At 33.1% G+C, this 12,448-nt stretch overlaps 1 protein-coding gene across 1 annotated transcript; it reads left to right on the top strand.

Moving 5' to 3' along the window:
- The first annotated feature begins 7,476 nt into the window (after positions 1–7,476).
- LOC127834893 (uncharacterized) lies at positions 7,477–12,427 on the top strand. Its single transcript, XM_052361011.1, has 5 exons — positions 7,477–7,666; positions 8,007–8,144; positions 8,842–8,987; positions 9,757–9,863; positions 10,576–12,427. Exons 1-5 carry the CDS (start codon positions 7,551–7,553, stop codon positions 11,455–11,457), a joined length of 1,389 nt encoding a protein of 462 aa, XP_052216971.1. The 5' UTR covers positions 7,477–7,550; the 3' UTR covers positions 11,458–12,427.
- Positions 12,428–12,448: the final 21 nt, after the last annotated feature.

The raw sequence follows: 12,448 nt of genomic DNA on the forward strand, positions 1-12,448 counted from the left end.
ACAAACAATACCTGTTTTACCGATATGAATCTTCAATAGGTAACTGGATTGTCTCCTACACAAAATTCGTATTGTGTTATGGTAATTTATTCCAAGGTGAAGGTAAAGTGTATAAATGAGATTAACTATCTTATTTATTTTAACTCTTCGAAAACAATTGTATAGAGAATAATTTTGGCGTTAAGGGTCTTCCGAAATATGATTTTTCTTCAAGTGTTTGTTAAAACTATACTTAACCCTTCCAGTGCTGGAACCGAATTTTGAAGGCCTTTGCAAACAGTTTAGATCCAGATGAGACGCCACAGAACGTGGCGTCTCATCTGGATCCAAACTGTTTGCTATTCTGATAGTATTCTTTGAAAAAAATTGAAGAAATTGCTAATTTTAGAAATTCAGCAGACGACATTTTAGCAGATGACAAATTACCCAGCATGCAAAGGGTTAATATAAAATCAGTTAAAACCCTGAATGCTCTTTATTGTAGTTTAATGAGATGACGATATTTAAAAAAAATGAATGTGTGATATGTGCTGGGCAATTGGTTCTAAATACACGATCTAAATTAATGTACTGCAATCGTATTAATGTTGACAATGTGCGTTATAAAAAACATTTATATTTTCAGGAATTTTCAAGAATGCAAAGAGTTTTAAGCTTTTGCAACGAAATTCAACGTGACTTCCGTTATTATGGGTATGAACGTTGTACATAATAATTTGACAAAATTTGGCTATTGTTTTTTAAAAAAAAGACAAAGAAGAAAAACGCGAAGAGAAAAAATGCATCGATCATACTAATCAGCTGAATTTAGTATAACTACTTAACTCAACATCTACTTATTATTCGTTTTCAGTGCATTTTACAATAGCCTATGGAATAACGAACAAAGACTGAAAGAATAGTGTAAACATGTCGAGTCGTTGTTTCAATGCGTCTTGTCGGACGTATTGTGAACGGTTATACACATTAATTTAAATGACTTGAGGTTTTAATCAAACTATTCAGACAATTTATATAAATGCGGATATGAACATATATACAGTAACCGTGACTCGGATACGATCTAGATCGGATGATTTGACGCAATAAATGTCTAACTTTTATGAACAAAAATGTATTTTTACAACCAAAAAACACCCTTATGTAATATAATGCAATTCGTACTTTGTGACTTATTCAGCAAAATAGTATATCATTTTACCAACAACGAGTACGTGCAAAGGCTGAGTTATGTTGACAACCAAAAAAATGAATACAGACTTATAGCTGGTTGTTGGATATCTGTCAATATATAATATTAAATGATTGGTTAGAAAGAACATTCTGCGGCTAGGTACAAATGGACACTTTACATTGGTAGCTTTTATTCTGTATTGTACTTTACTTTAGAAGAAAAACAAACGAAAACTTTTATCTTGAAAGAAATGACAAGACAAAATAACCGATTTGGCACTAAGTCGGGTAAACCTCTACTTGTTGTTGGTGTTGTAACTTATGATTCCAATCTAAAAAAAAACACATTGTCTCTAGAAATTTCCGGTTCCAATGTGTATACAATATTGCACAACCTTATTATTGTCCACACGCATGGGGTCTCTTGGAAACAATGTGAAAAAATCATGCAAATATCTAAAGACACTGAATTATCAATACCTGGTTGTTTACTGAGACTTATCATTCAATATAAACTAAATTTTAAACCTTGCACGTTATAGACTTCCCGGAATCGAAGTCATGTATGTTTGAGATAAAACATGTTTATGTGAGGGCACTTATATGGTTATGAAACATTAAACTTTAAAATAGACCATTCGTTTTGATATGTGTGTTGCTGGGGTAAATATTATCCTTAATGCATTTGATTTTGAGCCAACATACAAGTTAAACAAACAGAGCATGTTGACACTTTTTTCACATCAATGAGATACTCAATTTATGCAACAGAAATACCTGCAAGAAAACACATTTCACACATTACATAAGTGGATCGAAATATAGATTGCTCAAAAGTTGTCCCCTATATCTCCTAATTATCGTACAGACTTATCCCCTCACCAAACAAAAAAATACGAAACGACTTAGATAAGACGAAAGTTTAAAAAAGGTATTAAATGCTCTTCATGAGTGACTCTGACACTCAACAAACATGTATAATGTGTATCCGACATGACATTCCGATTGATAATATTAGACATATTTAAGAATTTAATGAATGTTTTGATCTTGCAAAGGAGGGAGTCGTATGTTATCACCTTTGAAAATGTTCAAAAAGAAACATTATTGAAAACCCTTTTTAAGCTTTTATTTCTTGGATTGAAAAAAATGCTTTATCATTTTTCTTTTTTTTTCTAATGTATAAATGTCCAAGGATCTGAATTATGTGAACTCATTTGTTAGGCGGTCTCATACCAACACACAAGATGTTTTATTTTGCCTTTGTATGGATGGCGAACAATCTCACAGAAAAATTATTTGGATATGTATCTTTGGCAGGTTAGAAACTTTACTGCAAAAACTATAATAAAATAATTATTGTTGTTTTATGATACATATGTAACATGGTTTCAATAAATGTTGTAATAAATGAAACATTTATAAACATTTGTTGAAATGTGACATAAACGAAAATTATACCAAAAATTAAAGTTACCCAGATTATTCTAAAACACATAACGAAAGGTATATTGCCATTGAATAATGAGAACAACCAAATGGTTTCCAAATCCACATGAAACAATAAATCAAACATCTTTTCACATAATCCTTACTTAAAATGCCAATTAAATTTGTTGCAAGTATGCCTAACTTAAATAAGCTTGACGCAATGAAAAGTGTCATACTTGTCTTTGAAAGAGGAGACTTGTTCTAAAAGGATTACTTTAAATGCTTGAAAATACATCCAAACTTTTCAAGATATTCATGGACATGAAACCAGTTACCATTTTCATTACCACAGTTTTCAAGAACAAACAATGGTTGATGATTTGTTTCCTGACTGGGCAAAGATAACTGAAAACTTATTAGAATAAAAAGATATAGCGTCAACAAATTGATATCAAGACATTAATTCTGGCTGGAATACGAGATTTAACAACTATTTAAAGTGACGTTAAGTCGTAAACATCATACATTAAAGAAAACCTCTATATTTGTTATTTATATGATATTAAATATCACTTAATAGTTAATACTAATGCACTCTGTCTGTGTTTGTATCCTGTGATTTCTTTATATTGTATACTGTAAACTATAATTATGAGATAACTTTATTTCTATACACTGTATTCATTTGACAACATTATTGGTTGACAGCATGTTGATGGATTATTAAACATAAATGTTTTAACAAAACTCGATGGAGACACAGCATATCTGATGCAAAAATTAATGATTTATGATTAAAGTTATTCTTTACTTCACTCCTAGCTGGCTGACAATATATATATCCAGGTCGTCTCATCACTAACACATTACAGCTATTAACTATTTAAAGAATTAAAAATAAGTGCATTATCAACATGTGTGCATATAAGACATTAATCATCTACCACTATGTTTGAGGAAATGATCTTGGAACCTTATCTGCTAGGAAAGTGTTGCCTAGCAATGCATAAAAGGGAGTGTCATGCATTGTTTACACATCTGAAGAACATAGCTGGATGGAGGACATTGTAAGCTAGATATTTTGGGTCAGGAAAACATCATAACTTACGTAATAGATTGTAACAAAATACTTATTTAATGCCTTTTAATGCAACATGGATATGCAAGTTGATCCGTTCAAAGCATATCGATGCATAATGGTCATCGTCCAACGTCAGAGTATGAGTTTAGACAGCGTGTTCGGATTGAGAGACTATGCGCCCATAACATGATTTGATCTTACATATAAAACGGGACTTACTGAGTTTCATTTTATAATACTAACCAAGTATCCGGATATCTGAGTAATCGACAGACATTCCTGTTTTTATTAAATGGAAGTGGCCCGCCTGTTAAGACAGGCCCATGACACAGCTTTTAAGGTTAAGAATATCGTTTGCAGATTTCGAAAATGCGGCGCCAACCATGTCGACCGAAATGGCCACCGAGGATTATGCTTGAACAGTTTGCTTCATTGTTTACATTGGAGTAATTGCATTTGAAGAACTATAATCGACTTCTTAGACCGTCACTATTATGAAAGAATATTTCATACAAATGATTCAGTCAGGGCAATAACTTTACGTTTTATCGTGTTTTAATGAGTAATTAAGACGTATGACTGAGAGCATGAAATAATCATGAGGTCCCATGAGCCAGTCAACTTAAGCCAACAAACCCGCGCTGCATAGTGAGTCAAACATGTCTCTAATACCATACGTGCATGTCTGGTCAGTTGAAACTGACCATGAGTTTGATATGCCGAATAAGAAAAGAAAGGTTAGGCAAGTAGCACCCGAAGAAAGAAACTTCTCACAGAATTCTCGCTGCTAATAAAATTGATCCAAGGAATGAAAAGAAAACCCGAATTGTGCAAGCAAACAGCCATTGGACAATTGCTAGGTCATTGAAAAAAATGTGGAAGGTCGAAACGACAAAAATCGTCCTGTTGAACGAATCATACTAGTATTCCATCATTATGCTGTACAATTATTGACCATTGTTTCGTCTTTCCTTAGTTTAAAATACAGTTGTGATATGAGCAATATAATTATTGATAATCTGGTCATTAAACAAATATTGTAGCATGCCTTATTCAAGTGAATAAAAGGTAAATTAACTCAAAAAGTTTTTTTCAAATGATTTGTTTTGCCAGACAAGAACTCTCTTTACAATTTCACGTGATCAGAGTGTCTTATCTGACATTATCTTGTAAAACAAAACAAAAACACAAATACATTTTACAAATTTGTCAGACGCTTTTATTGTTTTATGCTTAACAATTATGACAAATATTAGGAAGATAGTAAACCCGCACTGCGGGGTTTTACCCAAGCTTAAGGAAGTACAGGTACGACATAAAACATGAATAGATAGATTTTAATATTAAAATTAAATATTCTGGAGGATATGTTTAATAAAATGTAATTGCGTGTATAAACTGACTGATATGAAACGAATAAATACTATCTTAAAGTCCCCGTTCGCGGAGATATATATGGTCAAAATCGTAAGAAAACGTGTTTTTATTGAGGATATCAATGAAAATCAGGTTTAAATCGGTTGAAAACAAAAAAATATTGCGAGTTTTATTTTGGGTCGAGTACGGTAAAGTACGAAAACGACATAATTAATATTAATGATTTGACAGGTTAATTCAAACCTAAACAAACAAAATTGCGGATACGGGCGAATTTAGCGGAGAGAAGGTAAGAACAAATGCAAATACATCTGTTACAGACGGATATTTAGTTGCAACGCTACGTTTTTGCTAAATCTAAGTATTTATCTTCCATATGCTTATTATGTAACTATTGTTCAGGGAAAGCTAAATCTAGCTATAATTTGCATACCTTGTGACGCTGCGATGATTTTCGCCTATTTATGATTATTTATATATTATTTAATCCATTCAAAACAGATTTTGACCAGGTTTATGATGTCAACCTGGATAAAGAATATATTTGAATGAATTTATGTAAAGTTAATTTCTCGCTATACGATTTATATGCAAAACAACGATCTATTCCGCGAACGGGAACTTTAAGAAATACACATAGTTATTTTACAACGATTAAACATAGACCCCAAAATAAATCATAATACAGTTTTACACAATACACACTATATTATCCTATTGTTGTGTGCGTTTGTATTATCATTTCATGAGTGCCACAAACAATTTATTTTAACGAGTGGCTCAGATTTTGAATCAAGATATATTGAGTCAATGCAACGGCGATATTTCAGATACAAACATTTATCAAGGCCATACGTGCATGGGAATTGTCATTCAACCAAAGTCATTCTACTACAGCATTAATGGTCATAGACAGGCAGTTTCTTTCCGACTTCCATTGTGGTTCTTCTTTCCACTCAAAAAACAAATAGCATCCGAACAACTTGATAGTAGAGTTTAGCAACCCCACGCCTATATTCTACGTAGTTGTTCCGTGCGGAAGCGATGGTTGAAGTAAGCTTCTTGCTGGTCGTTACGTGTTGTTCTTGGTAGATAACCCTTTGAGTGCTGGATCCGAATTTTGAAGGCCTTTGCAAACAGTTTGGATCCAGATGAGACGCCACAGAACGTGGCGTCTCATCAGGATCCAAACTGTTTGCTATTCTGATAGTATTCTTTGGGAAAAAAATCGAAGAAAATGCTAATTTTAGAAATTCAGCAGAAGACATTTTAGCAGACGACAAATTTCCCAGCATGCAAAGGGTTAAGTATATTTCTACTTATGTCATTCCGGTAAGGACCCTTACCCTTCTTTCTGGTGTAACTATATTATTATGCGTGCTGAAAACTTGTTGGTATCTATTGCCATCAGCTCTACACTCATTGAACGAACGAAAATGAATCAATTGTATGCATTTTGTGGTGATAAATATGTGTTTTGTTAGTCTTTAGTGTCGTTAACGATCATATCAGGTTGTCATAACAAAAAGCCTGAAAATCACTATATAAATGGGAATGTGATGCAATTGCTAACAGCCGCGCTTCTATTAGTGGCTTTATATTTTACTTATACGATTTATGAAAACATATACAAGTATCGCTCAAATTACGGTGCGGTCTATATAAATAATTAAATGTCTAAAACTGTATTCTGTTTTGAATTTTATATAAAACAAACTGGCGAATCAAGTTCAACCCATGAATCATCGACATTAATAATTGTTCTTTACTATTTGTCTTATTCTTGATATGGAGAATACATTTAATCTAATGCATACAGATAAATTGGCCAGCACAGAGAACTTTATTTCCATAATATGTGTATATGATTAACGGATGTAATATACCTTGTACCCGATTCACAAATAACCCGAAAAAACGTTTTGAACATATTTTGGAGGATGTTTGTAAATGCATTCTTGTTGCATTATATATGAGTCTATTTATCACCTTCATAGGGTGCTATACGGTATGGAAAGCCAAAGGGGACCCCCGCTAAAATACATATTATTATATAGTAACTATCGGGATTTTCATTTCTCGCGGAACTTTCACTCTCACCAAAAACCAATGTCAACATGGCCAAAAAAAATACATAAAAATCGAAATCTAAAAAGCGCGGAACTTTCATATATTTCCGTCGGAACAACTATCTTTTAGTATAGAAAAAGCGGGCTCAATTTATCGCGCTGAACCTACTCTGTACAAAAAGTAGTGTATGAAATCGCGCGAGGATTGTAGAACGCTATTTTAAGAAGTCTATATCGTCCGCGAAAATTGTGCATTGAATTACTGTACAAATCTCGGGTTGCTATGTAAATTGCGGGTTGCTAATGAAAAATCGCGCGGAAGATTCATTACTCCGCGCGATTTTTCAATAGGGTATGTAAGTCTCGTTTACTTTCAATTTCGCTTTTGAACTTCCGGGTACGTCAGCTATAGCATTGAAATGGTGTATTGCTTTGCCATTCATTGTGTGCACAGGACTGGGGGCAATGGAACATGTAGTCTGTTCAGGTTCCCCATAAACCCAAAGGAGAAGAAGAAATGGGTTGATAGATGCAGGTATAGTGATTTTGTTTGCACAATCACAAACCAGTTTGTTTACCCTTGACGAGTGTGAACGCTTTCGGATATGATACGTTTCGGATTGTTTACGCCAACTTTTTTGTTTACATACATTAAACATTTATATTTGTAGAGTAAGTATCAAGTTTGAAGCATATGTTTTGAATCATAGACGGTTAAGTTTATTTAGTTAATTGATTGGTATAACATGTATCCATTAACAAGAAAACACATTTTATGACATTATAATTTGTTTAAAGATTATATCAAATGGAATGTTGCAGATATTATTTACACCAATATCATACGTAATGAAAACGATATTAATTATTTCCAGACGAGCGGACAGAGCTGTCAACGGGAATGACCGGATATGCAGTTGTCATTTTGTAGATGGCAAGAAAGAAAATGGCCCAACCATTTTTGAATACCAGAAGAAAGATCTACATTTCCAAGAAATGAACACACCTAAAAGGTAAATTACTAAAATTATATACGGAACAAAATATTGTTAAAGTACTAAAATTATATACGGAACAAAATATTGTTCAAGTTAACTTTCTGTTTTTATTATGTCCCCCACCACTATAGTTGGGGACTTATTGCTTTTGCCCTGTCTGTTGGTTGGTTGGTTGGTCTGTTGGTTGGTTTGCGCCAACTTTATCATTTTGCAATAACTTTTGCTATATTGAAGATAGCAACTTGATATTTGGCATGCATGTATATCTCATGGAGTTGCACATTTTGAATGGTGAAAGGTCAAGGTCATCCTTCAAGGTCAAAGATATAGCTTCAAAGCGGCGCAAAAGGGGACATAGTGTTTCCGACAAACACATATCTTGTTTTAAATATCATAGTAAAAAGTGTAGAATATTTATAATAACATGTTATATTTTTGTTGTTGTTTTTTAACATAAGCAATTAATTTTTTATTTAACAGTTTAAATTTGAGTAAAGAATTTGTAGTAGAATGTACTAAGTATATGTTCATAAAAAACAGTATTAAATCATGGTTCACATTGACCATTCAATGGTGCTGATCCCAGATGTCCTTATTTTATGTTTATAGTTGGTATTCTGTTATAAAAGAAGTGGATAATAACAATAATTTCTCTTCTGATAAGGTTTCTTCAGTTTCAGTTTTTGCTATATTAATTATTTTCTTACAACAGATGCAAAAGGCCGAAGTTGAAGGAAAGGGAAGATGTGAAAGAAAGCATACCAGTAGATGTTACTACAATTTCCGAGGACCATAATTATTACACGCATGACTACAGGGCTTATGATGACATTGATGCTGAACTACCAACAAAATCTAGTATGCTACAGAATTTTTTCAATTATGCTTACTTTAATACTCACACGAACACTCTATTATGTGAAGTTGGAATAAGACATCAACTTGGGAATAAATTGTGTTTTTTCAACTGTGCATAATATACAGTTTTACATGTTGTATTTATTTAGTTTGACAAATTATGATTAAAATAGATACTTGCATATATAATAGCTTCATTTAAATTGATTTTACTACAAAACTGGATTTTTTATGAATTTTTATTATAATCCTCATAAAATAAGACTGTGTCCATGCCGCGCATGAACACAGTTTTAAAATACAGTGAAAATGATCAAAATGCAATCACTGTTAATGAAAAAGTCATGGAAAATTGCTTTTTAAGCTTGAAGTATTGATAAAATAAATTCAGATCTTAAATGATTAGTTTTGTTTGAGAAAATCACTAAAAGGATATCCATTCTCAGTTTGATGTCTTAATCCAAATTCACATAATACAGTGTTCGTGACAAGTGATTTTTTTTTTACAAATTTTCTAATCTGAGTCCTGGGACTCAATAACTGGCAAATCTATGAGCCCCAGAAATGAAAGAATGAGTCCAATGATTAAACGATATTATTTTTTTAGAAATTTCAATGCATTTTTTGGACCCACATAATTCGAAACTTTGCATCTCTAGAGGTTTTTGTGATTACAGGATGCAGGACTTGGGTGTAAAAATCACTGATTTACATTCAATATACAGCAACATCTTAATAATAAAAGTTTTCATTAATTTTTTATTTGCAGTTCAAGAGTTAGAAAGGGAGATAGCCCGTCTAGAGGGTGAACTTGGCCGCATGAAATTGCGCCCATCCAAAATGTCGGTTCAGGACATTATTGGTGACAATGATAAGGTATTTGTTTGTATATTTGTAAAATGTACTCAATGAAAAAATACATAACAACATATATCATTCATTCATTCTGGATATAATACAAGTTTCTTTTTTTGTAATTGTTGTTCCATTTGCAATTCGGTACAATCCATCATTTCGATACTGTGCACAAGTATATGAATGACTTATTATGCCCCCAGTAGGGTGGCATATAGCAGTTGAACTGTCCGTCAGTCAGTATGTCAGTCTGTCCGACCTTCCGAAGAAAAAAACTTAAACGTTGCCCATAACTTTTGCAATATTGAAGATAGCAACTTTATATTTGGCATGCATGTGTATCTTATGAAGCTGCACATTTTGAGTGGTGGAAGTTCAAGGTCAAGGTCATCCTTCATGGTCAAAGGTAAAAAATAAATAAAATATTTCAAAGCGGCACAGTAGGGGGCATTGTGTTTCTGATGAACACATCTCTTGTATACTTATAAGTGTATACATATAAGCTAATTGCTTTTCTTTTTAAGTTGGAACATATAGAATAATTATATCACTGAATCCGAATGATTTTTTGTTACACAAAATATGGAATAAAGTCAGTGGAGTACAAATGTAATGTTTTTTGTATTAAAAAGCTTTATTTGTATATCATATCTAATCCTTTTTATTTCCTACCACAGTTAAAACATTGCTCACTCACAACTCAATATGTTCATGTCACACTGTTTTATTTCAGATGCTGCTATACACATCTTTTCCTGTGGATGTCTTCCAAGTCCTGGTGGGTGTTCTGAAGAGGTTAGCTCCTTTCAACTACTATGCTGGCTGGACTGTTACCTGCTTCAGCCTAGAGGATCAACTATTAATCACCCTTATGAAATTACGTCTGAATTGTAAGGACTTAGATTTGGCAGTTAGATTTGATACAAGCAGAGGAACTGTTTCGAACATTATAAATACATATATTTCTGTGCTTCATGAAATATTGTTTGAAGGAATTTTACTTAAAGTAGGAATTCCAAGCCAACTCAAATGCAAGGGATCCATGCCGAAGTCATTTGAAGACTTTAGTTCTGCAAGAATTGCAATGGATGCTACAGAAATTGTGCAGGATGTTCCTTGTAACATGAACCATCAAACACTTTCTTATAGTAATTATAAAAGTAGACATACTGTAAAAGCTGTTACATGTGTTGCTCCAAATGGTGCATTAGTTTTTTGTTCAGATCTTTATCCAGGCTCTACATCAGATGCAGCTATTGTTGATCACTCGAAAATATTAGAGCAACTTAAACCAGGTCACTTGATTTTGGCTGATAAGGGCTTCAATATTTTTGATAAACTTCCTGCTGGAGTTTCTTTAAACATTCCTCCTTTTCTTTCTAGTAAAGGTCATTTCACAAAAGAGGAAGCTTTACTTTGCTTCAAAATTGGAAGGAGCCGAATTCATGTAGAAAGGGCAAACGAAAGGATAAAAAATTATGATATTTTAGATCATATTCCTGCACAATACAGACATTTATCGACAAAAATTTTTCAATTGTGTTGTTGTCTTGTCAATCTTCAGGCTCCTCTTTTAAAGGAAATAGCAGATAAATATGAAATTGATTCAAACTAGAGCTTTTACACAGTAAAATTGACCCAATGACCGAGTTTTTGACCCGGCACGGCCCATGTTCGAACTTGACATACACATCATCTAGAAAAAAATTCTGACCAAGTATGGTGAAGATCGGATGAAAACTACTTGAATAAGAGAGCGGACATCATGCTGAATGTTAAATAACGCACAAAGTGACCCTATGACCTAGTTTTTGGCTCAGCATGGCCCATATTCAAACTTTGCGGCGAGATCATAAAACTTCTGACCAAGTTTGGTAAAGATATTGGATGAAAACTACTTGAATAAGAGAGCAGACAACATGCTGAATGTTTAAAACGCACTAAATGGCCCAATGACCTAGTTTTTGATCCGGCATAACCCATATTCAAACTTGATCTAGACATCATCTAGATACAACTTCTGACCAAGTTTGGTGAAGATCGGATGAAAACTACTTGAATTACTTTGTGTACCTGAAAAATTCCTTCAAACAATATTTCGTGTAAATGATGCTGTATTCCTAAATCTTTTTGTAAAAAGAATGGATTTAGTTGTGACTTGTATGTACCATAAAGAGTTGATCCTCTTTGCTGAGGCAAGTTTCAGTCTAGCTAGCATAGTAGTTGAAAGGAGCAAACCTCTTCAAACACTCTGAAGACAGTGTGGATGAATGGTTATTACATTTCAGTTGGCAATTTGTATTTCTAATTTTAGCATATGCTTATGCCAATTTTATATGGAATGCTTGTATGCCTGTGAATTTTTGTGTGTATTGTTTATATCACAAATCATGCACATTTGGTTGTTCTGTATTTTTATTCCATAAACATCTAACAGACAGAAAGTATGACTGGTATATTCCACCCTATCGGAGGCATAGTTTGTATTTCTAATTTTAGCATATGCTTATGCCGATTGTATATGGAATGTTTGTATTTTTATGAACTTTTGTGTGTGTTGTTTAAATAACAAATCATGCACATTTGGTTGTCGTTCTGTATTTTTA

The sequence above is a fragment of the Dreissena polymorpha genome, chromosome 6 (assembly GCF_020536995.1).
Source record: "Dreissena polymorpha isolate Duluth1 chromosome 6, UMN_Dpol_1.0, whole genome shotgun sequence".
Taxonomy (NCBI): domain Eukaryota; kingdom Metazoa; phylum Mollusca; class Bivalvia; order Myida; family Dreissenidae; genus Dreissena; species Dreissena polymorpha.

Excerpts from the sequence above, each read along its gene's own strand:
- LOC127834893 (XM_052361011.1), top strand. The coding sequence starts at position 7,551 with ATGGTGTATTGCTTTGCCATTCATTGTGTGCACAGGACTGGGGGCAAT. Across the intron at positions 8,988-9,756 it reads TGAACTACCAACAAAATCTA|TTCAAGAGTTAGAAAGGGAG; the intron begins GTATGCTACAGA and ends TTTTATTTGCAG. Across the intron at positions 9,864-10,575 it reads TTATTGGTGACAATGATAAG|ATGCTGCTATACACATCTTT; the intron begins GTATTTGTTTGT and ends GTTTTATTTCAG.